The following is a 27,449-nucleotide window of genomic DNA, read 5'->3' as shown; positions in this document are numbered from 1 at the left end:
ATGAGGTGTGTAGATTTCCTTTAGGGGGATGATAAGGATCCAATTCCTTTCTCAAGTAAGTATTTGAAGAATCTCCCGTAATTTGACAGATTATTTTTATATTATGGAGTTATTGAACCTGATTATTGTTGGCAGTTGTACTAGAGTTGAGATGAATTTGTATACTTGGAAGTTATTTGACATTGCAGGAATATGTATTTTTTTTTCATTCATATAAGTCAAAGATCAATCTTTCTTGTTTTGTATAGCAACATCATATCATCATTATCTGGCATTCTGTTTGCATGAAAGTATAATTTTGACTTCTCATCTTGACTCTCTGAATCCCATAGTATTTCCTTAGCAAGCTGCCGTTTACTTTAGCTAGCTGACGATTTTCCTTATTTATAGCTTTTTGAAATATCTAATAGTAAAAGTTTTTGTTGATCTTCAAAAGCACTTTGAAGCAAGAAGAACACATATTGTGGCCACCATCGATTGTAAATGAAGACTTTCCTCTTTGGCATTTAGAATCTTTTACTTGGTCTATAAACTACTCCACTCGTTTCGTCCAAAAGAGCCATAGCGCATTTGATAGTCACTTTCGCCTACACTAGTAGTGATTTTTTAAATACATTGTTTTACCAAAATTGTGTCATACAATGTTTGTTTATACATGCCTTAAAGCAACTCACACAAAAATTATACTCAATTATTAATATTTCCCTCTAATTAAAGTCTTACGATAGTTATAAAACTCGTTCAGTTTATATGGAGAATATAGTAAATACTGAGGTACCCACCTAAACAATGACAAAATGTAGGAAAAGACCGCACCTAACAAGAAAAACAACTTCTGAATAATTTTATTTGGATATGACTGAACTTCATTACGTTTAGATAATTTTGGTTAAAGGTGGTCTTCATATTGAAAATGTTGAAAATACGTATTTAACTTTTCTTCTAAAACTATTTCAAAATTCAACAATCTGTCTAAATTTTATCGATTCGATTACCAAGACTTCGTGGCATAGTGATATGATTGCTGGATTGAAGACATAATGATCGTGAGTTCGAATCTCACACTGCGTGTTACTTAATAGCGATTTTATTTTTTTCTCTCTGTGTGGATTTTCCTGTGTTTTCTTTTATTATTTTTAAATACATACATGTATAAATAATTTTTAAAAGAGATATATAATATACAACACTACACACTGAAAGTATCTTGGGGAAAAACAGTCTTGAACTATTTTAATGAACCAAAGTTATAGCTGTAGCCTGTTTTATTTTTAAAATTTTCAAACAATTTTGTTTAGAATAAGAGTATTGGACAAGTAAAATTACTGTCATGCAACAAACTTGCAACTATGAAAATATAACAGTGGTTCACAAATGATTAGATTCATGTAAAGGTACATGTATCTATAAATAGAAACAGGTGATTTCCTTTTAAATACTTGTGTACGCCGAGTCGTCGGTAAGGCAGCTATGGCTCTTTTCATCTCGTACATTTCATCATTTTTGAAGTGGCATGCTCTAAACAAAAGTGATGGTGGTTTTTTCCTTTTCTTCATAGATGACATGTCCTTTAATGGTTTTTTAAATGGATCGAAATATGTTTTTTTTTTATTGATTGAATTTGGCTTTCTTTTCCTTACATTTTCCAAAAATCAAATTGATAAGCTGATATCACTAATATTAAGCCTTTCCTCTGATTTACTTCTTTTTATTTCATTTCATAACAAGAGGCCCATGGGCCACATCGCTCACCTGAGAAGCTTTGACCATTGTTCTTTACCAGATTTCCCCCTTGTAATACATTATGTATCCCCACCCTACCCCACTGATCATAATTAAGACATTTTGAAATCAACTACCCCAGGATCCTTCCATGTGCAAATAAGTTTCAGCTTTTCTGGCCCAGTGGTTCTTGAGAAGAAGATTTTCAGAGATTTTTCCTATATATTTTATGTAAAACTTTGATCCCCCCATTGTGGCTCCACCCTTCATCTGGGGGTCATGATTTGAACAATTTAAAATCTACATTACCCAAGAATGCTTCCACATAAGTTTCAACTTTTCTGGCCCGGTGGTTCTTGAGAAGAAGATTTTTAAAGATTTTTACAATATATTTCTCTGTAAAACTTTGATTACCTATTGTGGCCCCACCCTTCCCCCGGGGGTCATGATTTAATTTAGAATCTACACTATACCAGGATGCTTCCACATAAGTTTCAGTTTTTCTGGCCCAGTGGTTCTTGAGAAGATTTTCAAAGATTTTTTCTATATATTTCTATGTAAAACTTTGATTCCCCATTGTGGCCTCGCTCTTTCCCCGGGGGTCATGATTTGAACAATTTAGAATCTACACTACCCAAGAATGCTTCCACATAAGTTTCAACTTTTCTGGCACAGTGGTTCTTGAGAAGAAGATTTTTAAAGATTTGTTCTATATATTTCTATGTAAAACTTTGTTCCCCATTGTGGCCCCGCCCTTCCCCAGGGGGTAATGATTTTTACAATTTAGAATCTACACTATCCCAGGATGCTTCCACATAAGTTTCAGCTTTTCTGGCCCAGTAGTTCTTGAGAAGAAGATTTTTCAAGATTTTTCCTATATTAATATATTTCTATGTAAAACTTTGATTCCCCATTGTGGCCCCGCCCTTCCCCCGGGGGTCATGATTTTTACAATTTTATATCTACACTACCCTAGGATGCTTGCACATAAGTTTCAGCTTTTCTGGCCCAGTAGTTCTTGATAAAGAGATTTTCCAAGATTTTTCCTATATATTTCTATGTTAAACTTTGATACCCCATTGTGGCCCCGCCCTTCCCCCGGGGGTCATGATTTGAACAATTTAATATCTACACTACCCTAGGATGCTTTCACGTAAGTTTCAGCTTTTCTAGCCCAGTAGTTCTTGAGAAGAAGATTTTCAAAGATTTTTCCTATATATTTCTATGTAAAACTTTTATTCCCCATTGTGGCCCCGCCCTTCCCCCGGGGGTCATGATTTGAACAATTTAATATCTACACTACCCTAGGATGCTTTCACGTAAGTTTCAGCTTTTCTAGCCCAGTAGTTCTTGAGAAGAAGATTTTCAAAGATTTTTCCTATATATTTCTATGTAAAACTGTGATTCCCCATTGTTGCCCCGCCCTTCCCACGGGGGTCATGATTTGAACAATTTAATATCTACACTACCCTAGGATGCTTTTACATAAGTTTCAGCTTTTCTGGCCCAGTAGTTCTTGATAAAGAGATTTTCAAAGATTTTTCCTATATATTTCTATGTAAAACTTTGATTCCCCATTGTGGCCCCGCCCTTCCCCCGGGGGTCATGATTTGAACAATTTAATATCTACACTACCCTAGGATGCTTTCACATAAGTTTCAGCTTTTCCGGCCCAGTAGTTCTTGAGAAGAAGATTTTCAAAGATTTTTCCTATATATTTCTATGTAAAACTTTGATTCCCCATTGTGGCCCCGCCCTTCCCCCGGGGGTCATGATTTGAACAATTTAATATCTACACTACCCTAGGATGCTTTCACGTAAGTTTCAGCTTTTCTAGCCCAGTAGTTCTTGTGAAGAAGATGTTCAAAGATTTTTTCTATATATTTCTATGTAAAACTTTGATTCCCCATTGTGGCCCCGCCCTTCCCCCGGGGGTCATGATTTGAACAATTTAATATCTACACTACCCTAGGATGCTTTCACATAAGTTTCAGCTTTTCTGGCCCCGTGGTTCTTGAGAAGATTTTTTAATGACCCCACCCTATTTTTGTCTTTTCTTGATTATCTTCCCTTGCGAGGGGATATGTCCCTTCATTTTAACAATTTAAATTCCCCTTCACCCAAGGATGCTTTGTACCAAGTTTGGTCAAAATTGGCCCAGTGGTTCTTGAGAAGAAGTCGAAAATGTGAAAAGTTTACAGACAGACAGACAGACGGACGGACGACGGACAAAATGTGATCAGAAAAGCTCACTTGAGCCTTCGGCTCAGGTGAGCTAATAAAAACCACGCAAAAATAACTCAATATAAATTGTAATCAACCCCATGTAGCTTAAAGTAGCAGCCTAACTATACATAAAACACAATTGGAACAAATGTATTGTATCAATTTATTAATATGGGCCACCAAATAAAAGATGTTTGCAAAAGTAACTTAAGGTAGTTTTCTTCTCATATTTTTAGATGGTGGCTATTACGAGTTTTTTTTTGTAGGGTACTCATGATGAATATGTGTAACTTATATAATTGTAAAAAAATGTCCAACTCCGAGGGTTAAGTATCCGGGGTTGGGAGGTCGGGGTCTGTCCACCATGAGATAGTAAATGAGAATCATTACAAACGCGGTATACAAAATCTTCGTCCCAGTCTTTTTTAAATACCATTGAAATGACATAGCCTCTACAATGAAGTTCCTCTTTTATTTGTTCTCTTGGGAGTCGCATTTACTTTGGCCGAGTCACCTTGGAGAGTCACCTTTTTCATAAATATGGCAGTTGTCTTCTTTGTATAGTATTATTTACATGTAATATTGATGATCTTTTTATTTTAAATATATATATATATATAATTTGCAGTCCCTGAAGAAAATATAGTTTAAAAAAGGCAGGAAAAATTATCAACCTTTTACCAATCCAAAGAAAGATTTTTAGGCAGGGGGTATTCCTATTGATTTTAAGTGGTTATTCCTCTCCTAACAAATAATTATCAGCATCAATGCAATATTTAAAACGATTTAAAAGAGACTGTTTTTACAACTATCCTTTGTATAATTATTCAACTAACTGTTCCAAAAAATCAAATGAACCCTCTAGTCACTTCACACTAACGAGGTCTGATTCCATGGCATTCTGGAGGATAGGTTGCAACTCCAAAATGTAGGTTATGTCTTTATTTTTCTGGAGTGGAATGGATTGGTAGAAACTGTTGAACACACTTCGTTGATTCGGTTTCCAATCTTGAGGCCTAAAATTTGAAGTTATATTATGTGTAAGTCTTTCTTTACGCTTAATTCAGATGTAATTTAAAAATTTACGAATTGAATTAAAACTTACATTTATCCCATCAATCTAGGCGATCTTTTGATTATAAAGAAATGGGCAGGCACGGTGGTATTTTTCTTTGGTTGGGTAAAGGGAGTTTCCTGATATATTGTTGAAATCTGAAAAATTAAACAGATTCTATCTAATACATCCAATTCAAAATGCACTAAACATTATGATTGTTTGATAACCTGATTACAATTGCTCGTTATTTTTTAAAACAGACTCTTACATTTTGTTCTGGATTTTAGTTGGTGGATGAAGTAAATGGTGCCTGGTTTGATAGGGTTGCTGACGTAGATGGTCCTTGTTTGATAGGGTTGCTGAAGTGGATGGTGCCTGGTTTGATAGGGTTGCTGAAGTGGATGGTGCCTTGTTTGATAGGGTTGCTGAAGTGGATGGTGCCTGGTTTGATAGGGTTGCTGAAGTGGATGGTGCCTGGTTTGATAGGGTTGCTGAAGTGGATGGTGCCTGGTTTGATAGGGTTGCTGATGTGGATGGTGCCTGGTTTGATAGGGTTGCTGAAGTGGATGATGCCTGGTTTGATAGGGTTGCTTTATGCTTAAAATGTGAATTTATATTATGTGCAGTTCTTTCTTTACGCTTAATTGATGTAATTTAAGGATTTACAAATTGAATTAAAGCTTGCATTTTTTCCCATCAATCTAGGCGATCTTCTGATTAGAGAGAAATGGGCTGGTAAGATGGTATTTTTCTTTGGTGGAGTAAAGGGAGTTTCCTGATATATTGTTGAATTCTTAAAAATTAAACAGATTCTATCAAATACATCCAATTCAAAATGCTCTAAACATTATGATTGTTTGATAACCTGATTACAATTACTTGTTAATTTTTAAACAGACTCTTACATTGAAGTTGGTGGATGAAGTGGATGGTGCCTAGTTTGATAGGGTTGCTGAAGTGGAAAGTGCCTGGATTGATAGGGTTGCAGCTAAGTCCGTTCCCTCTGATTCATTCATAATCAATCAAATTGCAAAATTTAAAGGAATTTCACAGAAAATTCTATTTTAGTAACCGTGGTAACATCGTTCATCGAAATTAAAAAAAAAGATGCACTATTCTGTGTATCTTAGTGTTGTCTACTTGTGTGCCAAGTTATATTGAAATCAGACCAAACCTTAGAAGGAGTAGCGTTTTAAAGGAATTTTACGGATCTTTCTCTTATCTGGATGGGAATCTTCTCCATAATCTCTTAGTATCCTGCTCTGTACCTCTACGGCTCTGAACAGTCTGTCGATGGCCTGTGTAACCTTACCGCACATCTCTTGTAGATTCTCTACCAACTCGGCACAAGATGATGAGGAAGAGGGCGAACTTGTTCTTGTCTTGCGCTCAGGGCGGCTGTCTGCTCGGATGGTTCATCAGCTACTGATCCTTCGTCTGGGGAATCCAGGACGAGGGGTTCTTCAACTGACTGGATCTCGTCCTGCAGATTTCTCTCAGATGACCCAAGTTTGACGGGACTCTTGAGTTCCAGGGGCACATAGGTGCCGGATTAGAAACAGTGGCAATTGGTGTTTGGTGAGGAGCCACAGCAGATCCGTCTTTGTTCCTCCAGAACTCCTCTGAGCGTTCTCTTCCCCATCTTTCCAGGTCCGTTCCTTCACCTCATAATGCCTGGTGGTAATGTCTATATTATTGGTTTCTGGATACTTGTCCCCACTCACTTTTCGTTTCGACAAGTGGTCTTTGAAATGTTCAATATCCCAGGTGCCATGGAAGAGTGAGCATCCCTTGCTGACCGGTCACACCTGCATGTACCACAGACACACTAAAAGATCATCCTGCTCTTCCATCTGCGTGGTTTAAAATTTCATAAATATATCATAGTTTGGAATTTTTATTTAGTTAATAATTTTTTATATGCAATTTAAAATTGAAATCTTCATTAAATTTCAAAATATCTATTTACAACTCAATTCCTTAAGATTTCTTTACATTGAACTGCAATGCTGCAAACCTTCGGTTTATAGTTTGGAAAGTCACACTGCACAACTTTGAAAGGAATAAGAGAAATACTTGGCAATTGCAACCTTATTGGTATCTATGCACAACAAATCATGAATGTACTAACCCTTCTCATTATGTTAAATTTTTATCACAAGATTTAACAAAATTAATCCAATTTTCGCTAAGTTCATTTTTTATTTCTTTCAGAAATTCGTGGAGTGAAATATCATCAGCATTGGTTGCTGTACAGCCCGCTGCCACACAATACTTGCCAGTTCTTTTCTTTTGGCATGGCTATGCTGTCTATTTACCTTAGGGTCACTAATGTTACGTCACATCCGGAAAAAAGTATTTTTAAGGCTTCGCCTTCAGGTGTGTTAAAATATTTTTTTCAACGAGAACTTGCTTATGCATTGGATTTTCGGCTTGAGTAAAATATCAAAGTAGTCAGCAAAGCATTGGTTATTTGATAATGTTGATTTTAATACACAATAGAAAAACTCTTTAACATATTATGACAGATAGTTATATGAGGTACACTTATCAAAACTGCAGCAGTATTTGGACCTATATGGTCTTACTGTTATTTACCTCAAGACCTGTATAAGATGGTATTGTTTTCTTTTTTGATGGAGGTCTGGGAGGGCGCTTTGGTGATGTTTTCATAGGCGAACCAAAATCTAGCTCTTCATTATCTGTATCTTATTTCCAAACACATAGAAAATTAATAGGTGTCATAAATAAAATGAAAAATCACTATGTCAAAAAAATTTAGGTTTTCTTCAATATTTAAATCTAAATATTTATAATTACAAGTTTTATATTAACTAATCGTTCATTTTATTTACCTATGCTGGCTTACTCTGATTTCTCACTCTCACTGCTACGTGTTAAGATTACTGGTGGTTGTGTTGAACAAGGTTAAAATGCAGGGGATGCTCACTCCTCTATGGCACCTGATCCCACCTCCGATGTTTCGGAGGTCCGTGTTTGCTCTGCTCTTATTTTGTATATTTGTTTAATGGACGTTGAGATTGAATACTGTTCGTTATTTCCATATCCTTCCATGCTACAAAGATAATTTGATATTACAGTTTACAATGGTTAACGTTAAATCATATGAATGAAGAGACATTGGGATTCTTTACCAAGTAGTTTAAGTTGAATGAGCTCAAATTGAAGAAAAAAGTCCCCAAGTGAAAGATTACTGTTAATTCCTCACTGAAACACTGTTCAAATTTAGCATTTACATCTCCTCAAAGGTGGGTGAGAGTCATCTGATGGTGGAAGTGTTTGATCACTGCCAGGATCACTTGTATTAAGAAATAGGTCCGGACTCGGATTTCTGAAAGAGATGTTGGTAAATTATAACTAGCTATCGCTCTATATAGTATACATAAGTCCCAGCATGAATCTAATAATGATGACATTCACTAGACCCAACAATGTAGGCTACATATGTTTTACATACACAATCAATAGTAGTTCTTTGCTTAAAAAAACACTGCAAACTAGTTCTTTTATTCTTGTATAAACCAACAGTGAAACTATCTGATAGTGATACCGATTCCGAGCGTTGCCAGTGTTTTACATTTCATGTTGACATACCTCTTTCCGCGTTCCACTCTGTTTTATGCTTCTGTGCAAAGTCCCTCTGATTACACACGTAGATATTTTAAAACAATATACTGTATACAGAGTTATTTTCGCCCTTTTGCACTTCAAAATTTTGCCACGTTTTAAATTCGCACTTTCATAGCTCTTTGTAAGAAATTATACTGTGTAATTTGAATTCGCCACGTTTTAAAATCGCCCAATCAAGAAGAGTGCAAAAGGGACGAAAACAAAACGGGGGCGCAGGACTCGACATTAACTTTTTTCCTACTTGTTCATTCATTCGGACAAGTGACCAAGAAAATTACTTGTCCGAACTTCAACTTCACTTGTCCAAAAGTTTTCAATTGATATCTTGAAAACAATTACTAAAATCAAAAAATTAAACGTGCTTGATTAATTAGTGTTGTTATGGATAAATTAGACAAACACCAATAAAAAAATAATTTTATCTAGAATCCCTGTCCTGACAACAACATAAATGTTTGCAAGTGAGTAATATCAATCAATTATATTCCAATCCCGCAAACATCGTAAGATCCATGCCATGCACTAGTATGGCTACCATTAGTGAACATCGATCCCGATCAAGTGTGAACTTACATAATGATTGATACTGGGATCTAAATTCGGGTATATGTAATGTTTCCTTTCTTATTCGATAAACTTAATTCAATCATTGTTAATATTATTATTATGTGAAGACTTCTTTGCATAAAAAATCACTTGTCCAATCAGACATAACATAAGAACTTGGACTTAAAACGATTTTGTTGACATTATTTTTACCCACGTGAGGGCAGCCATTTTGAATATTGACATGTGCTTGAAGTGGATGTAAGCCTTGGAAATTTGAGCTTTTCTACAGAAGAACGTTCGATTACGTGTATAAAACTAATCCATCTGTGTGACATGAAAACCAAGGAAGCTTAATTTATCCTGCCTCTGATAAAAATCCTGAAATTTCATTGGTCGAGAGCAATACTGCATGAAACAACGTTATGCTGTCTACCCACCTCACATTGCTAATGTGCCCCCTCCACTTGACCTACCCACCATATATTAAAAAAATTACCAACCACACATCATCAATATACTGCTTTCACGTGACCCACTCGGAGCTTCATATCTGACGTCATAATGCGTCTGACGACAACGTACAATGGATGTAGAACGTCTTGCTTGGAAGTTCAGTGAAAGCAGTTTATTGATACTATCAATATTTAATCTTTTAGTGAATCATCTGCAGGATAAATTCGTTATGTAGATACTTATAGGGTAATACTGAAATATGTGTGGGTCCTTGAAAAAATGCATATTGGGCTCGGCTTACGTCTCGCCCAATAAGGATTTTTTCAAGGACCCCACATATTTCCGTATTACCCCTCTAAGTGTCTACATAACTAATAATATCAGTTTCAAAACATTGCTCGTCTGAAATTGAGAGGTAATTCATATTTCAACTATTTATTTTATTTACTATTTTATAAACTATATTTTCTAGTTAATACATATTTTGAAAAAAAATATATAAGTCCGTCGGAGGTGCCCCGTGTCAAGGATGACAATGTCACTTACATTGTAAATACACAATGGTACTATCATTGTTACCGTCTTCCTTGGAAGACGGTATAGTATAGTTAAGTTTTTTACAGTCTTCGGACTATGCACTTCCTCTCTTTTGTGATTGGTAGAAATTGCATGATGAGAAAATTTTCAATTAGTTCATTGGTTGAAATGCTGTTCAAGACAAGGGAGATAACTTTCTGATGATCTATTTTTCGTACGACTTAAAAATTTTGCAAGATTTCCAATCTTAAAAAAAAATGTCTCTTTAATTTCATTTTAAGTAAAATTTGATAGTTAATGCTCGCAGGCTTTAAAATTTGTTATTATTCTTTTCCCCTTTCTTGTTCGAAGAGTGGAAATCAGCCGAGGTTTACCGAAAGCTGCAATGTCACTATCATTGCAATAATGCATATACATAAAGCCATCTTCATTGGGTACTATATACAATTCCACTCTCATTGCTAAAGCACAATGGCACTAGACTTGTTAGCATGACTTTTCATTCTTTGTTTTTCCTTCACTTATCGAACCAAAACATGGGTCCCGTTACACATATTTCATTGAATTTTACCCTCTATCTCTCGAAGTTTTGATTGCGTATGTATAAAAGCCAATCAAGCGTAAAATTGATGCAGCCTGAACTTACCTGGAAAACAGTGAACGCCTGGGGCTTGGCATTGAGGTGTTAATTAGGTGTTTACATAGATGACCATTCACCTGTGGGTAGTCCGTGTGTTGATATAATTAATTGATTATTATTGGTAAATTATAAACTGTTTTTAAATTCATAACTTATTTTGACTTGAAAACCACATGGAGAGCTTCATCTGAAATCCTATACTTGTCTTTGATGTGGATGACCTTTTGAATTAATTGTAAATCTTTCTGCTGGATCAATTGGTCATCTCCAAACAAAGAATTTTGTTCATCAGAACTTTGACGAGGGTAAAATGTCATGGTTTTCCCACTTTCTAGCTCAAGAGTCACTTTAACTGACTTTATGTCACTATGCACATCTGCAGTTGCATTTCGAAATACTTCTTCTTGCTTTTTCTTCTTAATCTTCGTGCTGTGCACTTTAAATCACTTATTTTGAAAGGTTCTAAATATAGGGAACCCCGATGCTTTAACTGGCGTCGGAATTTCATAAATAATATGGATTCTGTTTAAAATTACGCCAGACGAAGGGCCAGATATGAAAACAAGAGGCCCATGGGCCACTTGCTCACCTGAGTACCAAGGTAGGACTGGTATAAAATGGCTTTTTATTGTAAAGTTTAAATCCAAAAATAGTCTCCATGACCAATCATGGATTTGCTATTTTTTAGAAAATGATTGAGAAGAGGATTTTTAAAGAATTTTCCTATATATTTCAATGTAAAACTTTAATCGGCCATTTTGGCCCCGCCCTACCCCCGGGGGTCATGATTTTAAAAAACTTGAATCTACACTACCTGAACATGCTTCCATATTAATATGATGAATTATGGCTTTTTCATTCTTGAGAAGAAGATTTTTAAATAATTTTCCTATATATCTCTATGTAAAAATTTGGTCGGCCATTTTGGCCCCGCCCTACCCCCGGGGGTCATGATTTGAACAAACTTGAATCTACACTTCCTGAGCATGTTTCCATATAAATATGATGAATTATGGCTTTGTCATTCTTGAGAAGAAGATTTTTAAAGAATTTTCCTATATATCTCTATGTAAAACTTTGGTCGGCCATTTTGGCCCCGCCCTACCCCCGGGGGTCATGATTTGAACAAACTTGAATCTACACTACCTGAGCATGCTTCCATATATATATGATTAATTTTGGCTTTGTCATTCTTGAGAAGAAGATTTTTAAAGAATTTTCCTATATATTTCCATGTAAAACTTTGGTCGGCCATTTTGCCCCCCCCCCACACCCACCCCTGGGGGTCATGATTTGAACAAACTTGAATCTACACTACCTGAGCATGCTTCCATATAAATATGATAAATTATGGCTTTGTCATTCTTGAGAAGAAGATTTTTAAAGAATTTTCCTATATATTTCTATGTAAAACTTTGGTCGGCCATTTTGGCCCCGCCCTACCCCCGGGGGTCATGATTTGAACAAACTTGAATCTACACTACCTGAGCATGCTTCCATATAAATATGATGAATTATGGCTTTGTCATTCTTGAGAAGAAGATTTTAAAAAAAATTTCCTATATATTTCTATGTAAAACTTTGGTCGGCCATTTTGGCCCCGCCCTACCCCCGGGGGTCATGATTTGAACAAACTTGAATCTACACTACCTGAGGATGTTTCCCCATAAGTTTCATCTTTCCTGGCACACTGGTTCTTGAGAAGAAGATTTTTAAAATATACCACTAAATTTTCATCAATTCCCAATTATCTCCCCTTGAATAAGGGCGTGGCCCTTCATTTGAATAAACTTGAATCCCCTCCACCCAAGGATACTTTGTGGCAAGTTTGGTTGAAAATGGCCCAGTGGTTCTTGAGAAGAAGTCGAAAATGTGAAAAGTTTACAGACAGACAGACAGACGGACAGACGGACGCCGGACAAAATGTGATCAGAAAAGCTCACTTGAGCCTTCGGCTCAGGTGAGCTAAAAAGACGGTGACACCTTGTCAGAATGGATTAAATGTATTAGATGTTAAAGTCGCTTTTTAAAAGATTGAAGGGCAGTATGAAAACCATCTATCCTTCTGTGTTCAATAATCCAGAAGTGAAAAAAAGAATTAGTTAGGCTATATGATCAGTTCGTAGTGGTCCCTGCCGACAAAGCTGGTAACAACATTGTCTTCGTTTGTAAGGCTCATGATATAAATTGTATTTTAGAACTTGAACTTAATTCTACAAGTGGTAATATTACTCATTATTCCTTTTCTGAAAATGGAAGACATTTTTCAAAATCAAATGTCAGTTTTAAATAATTTTGATATTCCAAAGAGCAAAAATGAACTACCTTATATACGATATATGATTCCGAAACTGCATAAATATACTTACCAAGATACATTTCGGGTTTCAAGAAATGTTCAACCAAGCCTCTTTCGTTACGCCTCACTAAGATATTAACAGTAATGAAGGATAGACTTCAGGAGTACTGCGAAAGAATATATTGAAGAAGTTGTGTGAATCAGATGCGGATACTTAAAAATTCCAAGGAACTTTTTTACAATTTGAAATCACAAGATTTTACCAAATTCAAAGTTTAATTCTTAATGATTTTGTATATATTGTCATTTATGTTTGATATACATGTACTGAGTATATAATTTCATTGTTTGATTTATATTATCCATAGATGTCACAATGTACAGTCGGATTTATTTTCATTACCTTTTTTTTTAATTTTATTGATATTATTGTACATGTATTTGAAAGTCTTTTATTACTTTTATTTTATTGATTATGTCAAGTTAAAGTATTGCTGATTTTATTTGTATCATTTATGGTTTTTCTGTTTCAATCTTTTCAATGTTTCGCTTAGTTTAGTTTTTAATTACTTCTAGTTTTTGTCTTTATTTGAGCGGAGTCAAATATTAAATGGGGAGAGCTGTAGAGAATTTTTACTAGTTGATGTTTAGATTCCGGATTGTTAGCTACTTATTATTTATTTCCCATTTAGCTGTATAGTCTTATCAGTAGTATAAGCAGCCTGGATGGCCGGGTCAACTGAGTGCACTTTTTATGCAAATGAGGTCAAAAATGCTGGATTCTGATTGGCTAAGCCGCTAGCTGGGTCAAGGCAGTGCAGACTGGGGGGATAGCCGGGTTAAAGCAGTGCAGATTGGGGGTCTGGGGGGATAGCTGGGTCAACTCAGTACAGCCCTAACCCAAACCGTTGGGGCTAGGTGGGTCAACTCTGTACAATCCTTGGGGGATAAGTGGTTCAATTCATTACATAGCCCCCTAAATACGTGGTGTTTACACTGTGGTTACATTATACTTTACGCTGCTACTACGATTTTGGCAGCGACTCAAGAATGTGATTGTGACGTCAGGCTTTCATTCACAGTCTATCCAGCCTAGCCTAACCAGTTCAAACTGGATTTGTTACTGAAAACAATAATAACCTGGATTTTTTTTTTACTGAAAACAATAACAAATAACACAAACAAGACAGATTATAACAAGAATCAAAACGTTTAACCTGCATTTTCATACCTGTTGTATCATCTGTAAGGACCGTGTGCAAAAAATTAGGGTCGTGTGCAAAAATAGGTTGGACTTACCTTTTGATCGTTCTGTGTACATCTCTGTAGACACTCTAGTCAGCGAGCTACCTATAGATGCATTATGACGTCATACACTTGTAAAATTAGTTTCATTTTCACTTTTGTTTCTAAGAAGTGAAGTGAACTTAAATTTTCAGAAAATGTAGGACTATCCTTTGTTCCTCTCTTTTTCTATGATGATTGTTATGCTTTGAAGTTTTTCTTGTATAAAGCTCAATTCTCTTTGACCACTGAAGTAATCATCCTGATGCATTCTTGCCATGTGAATTTTGAGAGCGTGTTGAGTTTTGAAATATCCTATCTGCCAGACCTATTTCACAGGTAAGCTTGTCCTATTTTTGTTTACATTTGCTAAGAAGGTCATCTTTGCATTTAATCACCACATTTTTTGTTGTGGAAAATACACAGATTCAAGCATTTCACAGTAATGTACCGAACAGAAAAATTACACAAAGCACCCCGCTATCCCCAACCCCAACTCCCCCCCCCAAAAAAAAAAAAAATGAGGGTGCAAAGGGCTTTTTTTCTTCGTTTTATCTATTTAATTTTATTTTTCTCTTGTCAACTGTTTTTGAAGGTCCCCCATAATTCTTATAAACTTAGCTAAGGACTTGAGGTGGCCTTGGTGCGATTCTATGCACTAGTTCTAGGGGCACATGCCTTGAACACCACCCCTTTCAAAAATTGTTGAATCTGCTTCTGCGTGGATATATAAATGCTTATATGCATTAAATACATCAACCGTAGTTCCGTATTGTATTACTTACAAATGGGATGTTTAAAATGAAAACCATAAGACCTACATCAAACTTGGCCAGTTGATGCATCGTCGGTAGAAAGTGTGTCGCGACCTATTTCAAGGTCACTGTGACCTTTAATTTAAGTGAATGTTTTAAAAAAAATGGGTCTTTTTACTATTCATTTACACATCCCAAATGATGTAAAAGTATTGCACTGTTCTTATTAAAAAAGTGTTAAATCATTTTTTTTAAGCATATACTTGACAGCAATCTAAAACAAATATAATGTATGTTAGAGAAATCCCATGAGTGTAATCATCAGGCACTGGTCAGAAAAAAATTGCATGTCAAATTATAGAGAAATTAATGGGTTTTGAGTGAAGCAGTTAACTGACAGAGCATTGACGTTATCTATATCCCTTGAGAATTGGGCAAATGGGTAAGCCTGTTTGACTAAAAATAGATTTTGTTGACTAGCTTAAGTTTTGAAATGAATTTGATGAAAAGTAATTAAAACTAATTTGATATTGCATAATAGACTAATCTGATATTATGTAATATTATTAATTTAAAAACTAATTTTATGAGGTGGGGTTGAATCAGCATGTCCATATGAATTACATACTAAAACCTGTCGGACATTAAATCTCAACCAAAAAAAATCTGAGAGTATTTTATGTTTTTGAAAAAAATTATAGTAGATAATGCAGACCCATTCATCTCTTGGCAGTAATGAGTAGACAAGCATCCAGTTAAAGGTTAAGTAATGAGTTCAATGTAGGAAGGCTAATGCTGTCTCAGTCACTCTGATTAGTGATTAAGCAGCCCTTTGGGGATTATACAGAAGAACTGCTGGTCAGTTTATAACATATGTCATTTGATGGCCAGCCTTTTTTTCAAAATTAATTTGGTATAAATTAAGTTGTTAAGACTAATTTGATGATGGGCATTTGACAAGGTCTAACACAACCAGCACAGAAATCTATCAGTGATGTAATATTTATTATAATTGATGCCTAGGTCACAGGGGATGAATAAATATTTTAAGGAATGGAAAAATCTTAGAATCAAGGTTGATGTGATTTTCTTGCACCTAAACTGTCAAGAAAATTGTAATTTTTTGACGGGCGTATCATGCTGTGGCGCGGCACTTTAATGAAATTGTAATGTTGACATTTTATCTAAGGGAAGTCCTGGCACCCCAAATATGGAATTAGTTAACAGAAAAATTCTATTTATTTATGGAAGATATTGGGGGGATACAAATTTACCACGACAAAGGCTAATAAAAATATCCCTGTTTGATGTCTGATGTAAACCTATTATATGTCTATGATGGAATTCTTTTTTTACACTTCATAATTAAAAAAAAATAAATATCTATACTAGTACCTTAAAAATTAAATTGTAAATAATTTTCTTCTCTGTAAATTTTAGAGATATACTCATGGCAATTACAGTTTCAGACTAATCAGGTATTGAATAAAAAAAAAAACCATTTTCCTGTGCGTTTTTACAAAATTAAAATTATCTCTACTTTTGGCACACGTCTGCATGTCTAAGATAGGAACCGACGACAACTCTGTGTGGGAGATTGGAGCCTAGCGAAGTTAGCCGATGATTGCCGATTGAAGCTGTACAGTGTAAGGGCAGTCTGAATAGAGGCGGAAAAAGGGGAATTATTTTTATTCAGTTTCTTCATAACTATTAATTTTCCATATTTCCAGTGTTCGACATATCTTTTTGTCATGAAAAGAAAAAAAATACAAATCAAATAACGCCCAATTTCGAATCGCTAGCGAAGTACAAAACTATGAACACTAAAGATTTCTCGTACTTCGGATTATATCGGCAGCCTTTGTTTATTTTCCCGCCAAACAGTCAAGATGTCAGCAAGTAAGAAAATCAAACTTGAGGAAAACCCAGCGTATGCGGTTTTATTCAGAAAGTGTCACCAGTAAAAACTAGTCGGACAAACAACAGATACTTCAATGCAACTGTACAAGTCCAACGAGACACCTTTAGCAAGGTGGCTTGTTTTGATGTGGGGAAGCATTCTACCTTGGTAGAAGCCAGTAAAGCAATAACGCCGATAAAACGTACTGATATGCAGATAGTACCAAGTCGGTTTGACTCAGCTAAAACAGATGTTCTAATCAACTACAAAACTAGAGTTGAAGTTTCAAGAGAATTGTCATTTACGAGGGCCATTCAAAAATTACGCGGACCTGTTGCACAGAAGAAATATTTGACGACATAATCGGGCAAAATTTCACAAATAAAATAAAAGAATACACATAAGAAGAATGTTTATTTTGACTTGTGATATTGTTTTTCAATTATAAATACGTCATATCTTTAAAAAAAATGCTTTTACCTTTCGATTAAATCAATCTTTCTCCCAGTGATCACAGCACCTCTTTGAGAAAGTTTGCATTTTAAACGCGGGACCATCCAGTGTTTATAATTCTCCGCCATGTTAGCTTTTTCTATACCCCTTAGAACTCGCGCGCCACCTGGCGAGTAATGACGACGGCGTAAACCATTTGACGTTTATTTAATGGTACTCTGTATGGTCGCAGTCTGATCGGTTTTTGATCTCCCGTGTCAATTTTCATTTTAACCGTGTTTGTTTGACCCAATTCTGTTTCACTTTCAGCAAAAAGGTCTTTATTAGCAATTAACAATTTTGCAATTCTCGTTTTATTTTCTGCTGGCACATCAATTTGCTCTAAGTTTATTTGATTTGAGGTTTTGCATGCATTTACATTCTCGATTTTATTAATGGAAGCGATTGTTAATTTATTTACATTTTCTGCTCTACCAATCGGACAGCCTCGTTTACTTTTAATTGTTTTATTGGTGTTATTTACAATTAAAATGGGCAATCTGTTGTTATTTTTAACTTTTGTTAAAGAATTGCCTATCATTAGCCCTGGTTCGCCTCCCACAAAACCATTATCAAGAGATGAGATTTCAACTAAACCATCAGTTGAAACAAAACTTCTTTTCAATTTGCCATAACAAACATGCGCAGTTTGAGGTTTGATAACAGATTTCCTAGTCGCTCGCAAAACTGCAGAGATATGAATATCTTCTTGAAATGGAATGTACGTTTTCCAAACTCTAAAAGACCCTAAATCATAATATAAGCGCACGCCATTCTTGATCAACCAATCGCGCCACAATATGACATTTCTATTCATTTCTTCAATGACAAAAAATGGATGATTCAAAGTCATGCCGCCAACTTGCAAACTGACATTTGTTTTTCCTTTGATTTTCAACGTATCCCCATTTACAGATTGTAAATTGACTCTTTCTTTAGATAATTGTGGAATGTTATGACAGGACCTAAAAACTTTTGAATGAATCAAAGAGACTTCCGCACCAGAACGCGAAATTTCTGACCATTAATCTTAATAATACAAGAATTTGGATTTCCTGCAATATAAATTTTGAAATTTGGAATGTTTTTATTTTCAATTTTATTCTTTGATTCATGCAAATGTTTACTCCTTACAATGGCCCTATTTTGGAAGGAGTTTACTCGTTTAACTGATCTTTAGTTTGATTTTTACAATTTCGTTTTATGTGTCCTTTCTTTCCACAATTCCAACATTCAACACTCTGATAACTTGCTGCTCTATTTACTGAATAAATACTTTTTCTCTTTGGTGTTGTTTTTTAAAGACTTTTAGATCTATAATGGTCGACCTCCATGGGTATATGGGTCTGTTTAGTACCCGACCTGAGTTCGAATCGCTTATACAGGTTTTGTTCAGCCATAGCACAGTTTATAGCTGCTTGCAAAGTTGCAGGGTTTTCACGCATGACCTTGAATTTCAATTTGTCTTGTAATAAACCATCAACAAATATGCCAATCAATTGACGTTCAACTGAAGGTCCTCCTTCGAGACCTTTATATGCTTCTTCGGCCAATGACAATAATCTTTCAGCAAAAATCTGAACATTTTCTTCGGGTTTTTGGTGAACTTTTCGTAATAACATGAACGCATGTTGAGAATCAGTTACTTCAGCAAATCCTGTGGATAATTCATTTTTCAAAGCATTCCAGGTACCCCTTGGGTTATTCGTGAGAATTCGTTGAATAAAGTCTGAAACCGCCCCACGGCTAGAACCATAAGCCACAATTTTGACTTTTTCATCTGATAGATTGTTCATGAAAGATCGAGTACTTTTCAATTGATTTTACCCAATCTTTAAATTTGCTTGGATCCCCCTCATACGGTTTTATTATATTTAAAATCCCATTTGTACCAATTGCATTTGATAAACCTTTAACTGTTGAATTAAAACCATCAAATTTAGTTTCTATTACAGTCGACAAGGTCATAAAGGCACCCCCTATGTCGAAACCGTTCCCCATGTCTTGGTTGTCCATACCATAAAATCAAGGTATAATAAAACAGTTACTTACAGTAGTCTTGGGTTTCTTTTCACTTTTCAGCGTTGTGAGACTTCCCGTTCTTGTCCTGGTCACGGGCACCAATTAATCCGGTATATAACAATTAACTAATGTGTTTGGATTCAGAAGACTTTTGTAAGTTTATAGTTTTATTAAAATGTCACAGCAAAGGTATCAAACAACTCAGTGCGCGCATCTTTTGTACAAGAAGCTGCATCATAGGGTTCACATATTTGGTAATAGCAATTAGTAAGATAGAGTGTCACTTTATTAGGGCCCCGCTTGGCGGGCGCCCTATAGTGATCAGTCTGTCTGTCCGCCCGTCCGTCCGGCTGTCCGTCCGTCCGTCCGTCCGAGATCTCTTGTCCGGGGCATATCTTCTCTCTCCTTGGCCCAATCTGGCTCATACTTCACCCACAGAGTGCCTTTGGGTAACCGGTGTGCAGTGACCTTGAATCAGGTTTCTAGGTCAAAGGTCAAGGTCATAGCTGAATTATATGAAAAATCCTTGTCCGGAGCATATCTTCTCTCTCCTTGGCCCAATCTGGCTCATACTTCACCCACAGAGTGCCTTTGGGTAACCGGTGTGCAGTGACCTTGAACCAGGTTTCTAGGTCAAAGGTCAAGGTCATAGCTGAATTATATGAAAAATCCTTGTCCGGAGCATATCTTCTCTCTCCTTGGCCCAATCTGGCTCATACTTCACCTACAGAGTGCCTTTGGGTAACCAATGTGCAGTGACCCTGAACCAGGTTTCTAGGTCAATGGTCAAGGTCATAGCTGAATTATATGAAAAATCCTTGTCCGGAGCATATCTTCTCTCTCCTTGGCCCAATCTGGCTCATACTTCACCTACAGAGTGCCTTTGGGTAACCGGTGTGCAGTGACGTTGAACCAGATTTCTAGGTCAAAGGTCAAGGTCATAGCTGAATTATATGAAAAATCCTTGTCCGGAGCATATCTTCTCTCTCCTTGGCCAAATCTGACTCATACTTCACCCACAGAGTGCCTTTGGGTAACCGGTGTGCAGTGACCTTGAATCAGGTTTTTAGGTCAAAGGTCAAGGTCATAGCTGAATTATATGAAAAATCCTTGTCCTGAGCATATCTTCTCTCTCCTTGGCCCAAACTGCAACTTTCACTTCGCCATGCGCTCGGCACTTTGAAGTGAAAGTTGCGGGTCCTTCGGATGAGACCTTAATAACCGAGGCCCCATGTCAGCGGCAGGCGTTGGCACGATTAAGATCCCTCATTGCTCAATGGCCCTGAGTGCCGAGTAAAGGTCAAAATTTGAAGCCCTTCACCGGCATACGGTGACGTCTCCATATGAGCGAAAAATTCTCGAGAGGGATGTTAAACAATATACAATCAATCAATCCTTGGCCCAAACTGCCTCATACTTCACCCACAGAGTGCATTTGGGTAACCGGTGTGCAGTGACGTTGAACCAGATTTCTAGGTCAAAGGTCAAGGTCATAGCAGAATTATATGAAAAATCCTAGTTCGGAATATATATTCTCTCTCGTTGGCCCAATCTGGCTATTACTTCACTCATAGAGATCCACTGGTCAATGGATGTGCAGTGACCTTGGTCAAAGTTTCTAGGTCATGGACAGAATTACCCTTTCTGTTTAAAATCTTTGTTTGGTGCATAATTTTTTGCCTTTTAATTCCATTAAATTTATATAACTCGGGATACAAGATAACTTCGATAAATATTAGTTAATTTACAGTATCCATGAAGTCGTACTAAATCACTTTTACTGTATAACACAAATGTTCCTCTTCAAAATAATCCCTTTTAAATGACCTTACATTTTCATGTTCATTGTTGAATGCGGGGCCCTTTGAGATGGCCACCATCTCAATGATATCTAGTTAATATTAATATTGTCCGCCCCTCAATGAAGCTCTGTCTCCCATTTCCTTATAGGGTAAGACAATGTCCTCTGTTTACATCAACATTATGCATCTTGCACATTCTTCAGTTAATTTGATGGCTGCAGCTCTGCACAAAGTGTGATTGGAAGTGTTAATGCTCGAGAACAACACATCGTAAAAACTAATTGTCCGTCAAATGAAGACGCTCTGTTATTGTATTCTATCTCCCCGAGTTTGTAAACTCTGATAGTATCAATTATAATTCATCACACAACATTAAAACATAGATAAATGTACTGTACAAATTAATATATCAATTAAACTTATAATTTATACGCTCATTGTGTTACAGTACCCCAAGAGGGGAATAATAAATATTCTGCTCCTGGGACAGTCGGGTTCGGGGTGACTGTCACTTGTCAGTGACTATTTACTTTTTTAGAATCCCACAAAGTAAAACAAAGATTTAATGAAATTTATTTACAATGAATCAATATAAAAATATAGTCACTAATCACCAGACCAACATCTCATAAAATAATGATAAATTATACATAAATATATATACTGAGTATATTATCAAGTTTACTGTATTATTATTTTTTGATTGCTACTGAACACTTACTTATTTTTGCCAGTACTCTGACTGGAAGAGGCCTAATTTCTGCATTTGGAGCAATATTTGCCTTCACACTGCCTTTGTTATTTTGGCTGTCATTCTAAAGGTTAGCCACTGACACATAGTTTCATTTTCATCCAACCATCTCTAAGGAACCACATCATCTTTATGTTCTTCATTTATTTCAACCATTGCATACTCGTTAGTTGTCGACGTTCTTATTAATGATTTGATTTTAAAATTAAAACAAAAACAAAAAAGCGAAACAAATAAAAGAAACAAAAAGTAAAAAAAATCAAATAAAAAAATATATATTCTTCTTTTTGCTGACGATTACGACTAAAATATTAATGATTCAACATCAATTCTCGAAGAAAGGAGGCAAATTAGACTAGAACATGTGGAATGTATTACAATATAACATAAATTTTTTTTCAAAGGTCTGAAATAGCATTAACATTAAGTAAGAATAGTGAGGCCTGCATTATTATTACCTTTTTATCTTCATAGCTCCAGTGACTATTTAAAATTCAAGCACTTCTGGCAGAAAGCCCAAAAATGCACCCTCTGGTAAAGATATAAGAAAAATTATTCTTAATATTTGAATCAAAGTATGTATTTTTCCAAATGATAAAGTTGGAAATCTGATGAATATTTCATTATAGAATATATTGGAATGATAATACCGCAACAAAATTAAGAATGCCTATTTTTTTGCTCACCTGAGCCAATGGTTCAAGTGAACGTTTTTGATCAAAATTTGTTCGTTGTCGACGTAAATTATTCACATTTTCAACTTTTCAAGAGCCGCTGGACCAATAGCAACGAACTTGCTACAAAGTATCCTTGGGTGAAGGGGATTCAAATTGTTGACAACAGTCATGGGTAAACTGGAAGACAACATAATTCAGAAGTTACATTAGAAGCTTTGTTGGATAATTGTGTAAACTTTTCCAGTATTAACAAGGCCCCGTCTCCTTATTTCAGTCTTAACAATGCTGAGCAGACCAAAGCTATTGTAGAAGAAGCATTTTGAAAAATCGTTTACTGACGGACAGACGGACCGACACATTTCTGTCGCATAAGCTCTTCTCGTTCTGCCAGTATAGCTAATAATTCACAATGAGACACCAATAACAAAAGCCGTCATTTGTTGCATTTATACCACATCAATATCATTTAACCAGAATCATGTCTTGATGATTTAAAACAATATTCAAGAAAAACCTCTATGAAATTTTCATGAACTTCAGAGAAAGAAAATTACGACCCAAATGAGATCGCTCTACTAGTACTACCAGAAGGTGTCGAGAAACTAGACAAATTTGCTATTCCTATCGACTTGGCCGACCGTGTTATGATAGAGCGCAGGTTTTATAGTATGGTTTGTACGGTTTGAAGACAAAAGTTACAAATGACTAAAACAAATCCAACTACAAAGGGTTCAATTCAAATCAAGTCTAAGAGTTAAGATTGGAATTTTGTCTGAAATTTAAACTGCGCATAAACAGTCTTTAAGATTTTCCATCAGTTCTTTCAAAATTGCTGACCTTATTGGATGTATTCGCCGATATTTGCAACATAATTCTCATTAAAGGCGTCTTCCTTGTTAATTCCGCATAGATTTAATCCGCAGGAAATGAGGGACGATGATGAACTGTATGTCAGGTTCCGCTTACGGTGACCGACAATTATTTTAATTGCTGATCTGATTGAAAATCATATTACATGTAATAAATTTAAACTGGTGTTAAAGATTGTAATGAGGAGGACATTGTAGATACCCATTTTGATTCTAACCTCAGCGAAGCTTATAGTGATAGTGATAACTGCCTCAAGTTATGTTATATCGGATAACATAAGTTGAAATAAGCTTCATTCCTTAAAAATAAGACACAAACTTAAATTTTAAAAAATGTAATTGAGTGTATTTCGTTGAAGCCCTCACCAGCCAAACATTTGGAGACATCGTAAAAGACATCTCCATCAGTGGAATAAATCAAAAAAAAAACTTTTTGTAAAAAGTATTTTAAAAGTCAAACTGAATGCTGAAAAATACTTGCTACTTATAACTTATTACTTTTTTGAAGTTTGATAACTGGTATCGAAAATAACTTTTTTTACGAGAAGAATGAAAATACCCTTAGGAGTTATTGCCTTTGTCAACATTTTTAAGAAACTATACTTGTTTCAATTCTTTTATGTAACAATATTTATTTAGGTCCTCCTTTTCCAACGCGAGACCTTCTACTGATTTTAATGATTAAAATTATTCTTATAATTCTTTTTTTCCTTTTCCTAGACGCAAACGTTGGCCTCATATCTCACTCATTTCTCAACGGATTTTGCTAAATTTTTCAGACGGTTTTTTTGGCTTTAAACGAAAATTTGAAGCTCTCTCTCATACGTGATTGATTGTATATTGTTTAACGTCCCTGTCGAGAATTTTTCACTCATATGGAGACGTCACCGTATGCCGGTGAAGGGCTTCAAATTTTGACCTTTACTCGGCACTCAGGGCCATTGAACAGTGAGGGATCTTTATCGTGCCAGCGCCTGCCGCTGACACGGGGCCTCGGTTTTTAAGGTCTCATCCGAAGGACCCGCAACTTTCACTTCAAAGTGCCGAGCGCATGGCGAAGGAACAGTTGCTACCCATTTTAACGACTAGGTCGGTCGCGGCCGAGATGCGAACTCACGACCTCCCGATCACGGAGCGAGCGCTCTACCGACTGAGCTACCGTGAACGGTCTCTCATACGTGAAAATTAAGTGATAAATTTTAAAAAATTAGGTCGGAGACGCGACTGTTGTCAGCAGTGGTTCTAAGAGAAAAGAAATACAGCTATCCATGGATCGTAGGACAGCCCTCCTCATCCTTTGGGGTAAGGAGGCTGAGCAAGTCGTAACGCCACAGGGTACATACACAATCAAGTGCGTTCAACCGGCAAAAGATTAGAATAACCAGAGATTTATTCCTCTACACCATTTACACCGTTCGAGGTAATTAAAATCTATTTATATTTTACAATCACTATACACACACATATATATATATATATATATATATATATATATATATATATATATATATATATATATAATTCATATACCAATAAAAACCTTAACTAATTTTGTAAGTTCAATTCAGGTTATGAGAAACTATTCATTTTTTTTTTTATAAATCTTACCATTTTTATATTTTCAGACTTACACACAGATGGAAAAATCTGAGCTTGTAAAGCCCAAACTGCAAGCTACAACAAATCAGTTGTACAACCAAGGAGGATCAGTAGAGTGAAAAGGGATGTTCGTTGCTAAGACTTTCCGCAAGAACAATGAGTTTCATTTTCGAGTATATGTGCTTAAGAACTCTAATAGTGGTTCAAATTTGTTCAGTCGAAGTGTCGCACACCGTATGGGACTCGTTATGAATATCGAGGAAATTCGGGAAGTGTTTGGTACACAGGGATGCGTCAAGGGCCCACCCGTCAAGATGACGCCTAAGTCTTGAGCCACACCATATTGCGTCACAAAAGCTTGCAGGATTCCGTTTCCATTAATGCTAAAGGTCGAGGCAGAATTAAACCGCATGGAGAACGCATGAATCATTGAGAAAGTCACAGAACCGACAGAATGGTGCCCACCCATCATGACAGCATTCAAGAAAAACATTCGCTTGTGTGTGGACCTTAACAAACTAAAATAGGCAGTCAAACGTGAACATTATATGTTACCTAACTTGGACGACTTTGCCCCTAAGCTGTGCAAGGCTACAGTCTTTTCGAAACTTGATGCTATTAGTGTTTCATTAGTTTCCTCTAGATCCAGAGAGTTGTCAACTTACTACCTTCATAACTCCGTTTGGACGGTACTGCTTTCAGCGGGTTCCATTCGGTATTACGTCAGCCCCATAAATATTTCAGCGTCGTATGTCAGAGATATTGGCAGATATTAACGGAGCGAATGCCATAATGAACGATATCATCATATATAGGGGTACGGTGGAGGGGCATGACGAGCGTCTGGACCGTATCAAGGAAGTTGGTCTGAAACTCAATAAGAAGAAATGCGAGTTCAGGAAACAGAGTATTGACTATTTTGGACAATTGATTAGTTCAGACGACATCAGTCCATGTCCAGAACGTGTGCTTGAATACGTGAGTTGGCTGCACCAACAAATGTGACTGAACATGTGAGAATTCTTGGAATGTTGAATTATCTCGGTCGATTTTTACCTAACCTTTCTACGGTTATGCACCCCCTTACTGATCTTTTGAAGAGTGACTCAGTATAGATATGGGACAAACCCCAGGAAGAGGCCTTCAAAAGAGTGAAGGATATGTTAACAGAAACACCTTCATTAGCCTTCTACAGTTCCTCAAAGCCAGTCGTGATTAGTGCAGATGCCAGCAGTTATGGCCTAGTAGCTGCTATATTTCAGCAGTCTGATGGTCGGCTTAAACCTATTGCGTTTGCGTCAAGGACACTGTCAACGCTCGAAACCAAATATGCACAGATCGAGAAGGAGTGTTTAGCATCTGTATGGTCTTTGAGAAGTTCAAGCACTACATCATTGGACTCGACTCATTCAAGCTCATCACTGATCACAAACCTCTCGTTCCACTCATTAACACTCAAGCTCTAGACAGGACAACTGTGAGATGTCAGAGACTTTTGATGCGTTTACGCAGATTTAATTCAATAACAAAACATGCTCATGGAAAAATCTCGTGGTTCCCGAAACTCTTTCCAGGAGTCCGTTAATTGGAAACACTGAGGATACAAAGTACGTATGGTACAATCGGCAATCCTTGGCTGACTCTGCTACGCTCCATTCGAACCTCGGACGTGATAGGTGGAGGAATACGCATCAGATCGCTACATTTCTCCGCCGGAAACTGCCTTGTCACTCATTTCATATTTTGCTCTGCCTAAATGTTTTAGAAAAGGTTTGATTTGTGTAATTCTTCGTGCTAATTACAACCAATCTGATTAAAATCAGATCCTTTGATCCGCTCCCGTAGATCGCTACACAAAAGGATCTGAAGTAACTCCATAGAGGGTCACGTCCGAACGACCTTTAGATTACGAATATTTATGAGAAATATTAGCCAATCAGAATGCTCTGCACAAAACATGTCGGCTAATCAGCCGGTCCCGCGTCAATTTGATACCCCTTTGCTTTCGCCCACAAAGTACTTACCACGCCGTGATTGTATTAGTGAGTGTATTTGTTATCATTTATCGTAATATTTTTATTAATGGTTATTTTCTTTGATAATAGTGATTAAAAAGGAATAAAAAGCATATAAAAGACACAAAACATGAACATAAATTCTATGT

General features: G+C 36.3%; 1 protein-coding gene across 1 annotated transcript; it reads left to right on the top strand.

Moving 5' to 3' along the window:
• On the top strand, positions 1-26,751 carry LOC134254808 (uncharacterized). Its single transcript, XM_062737375.1, has 6 exons — positions 1-5; positions 5,360-5,581; positions 6,259-6,514; positions 25,312-25,395; positions 26,030-26,263; positions 26,419-26,751. Exons 1-6 carry the CDS (start codon positions 1-3, stop codon positions 26,749-26,751), a joined length of 1,134 nt encoding a protein of 377 aa, XP_062593359.1.
• Positions 26,752-27,449: the final 698 nt, after the last annotated feature.

Source organism: Saccostrea cucullata, unplaced genomic scaffold, assembly GCF_032062105.1.
Source record: "Saccostrea cucullata isolate Sc308-1 unplaced genomic scaffold, CSIRO_AGI_Scuc_v1 ctg5811, whole genome shotgun sequence".
NCBI classification, from domain to species: Eukaryota; Metazoa; Mollusca; class Bivalvia; order Ostreida; family Ostreidae; genus Saccostrea; species Saccostrea cuccullata.
Note: the sequence above shows the minus strand (reverse complement) of the source record. Positions and strands in the feature narration are given on the sequence as shown.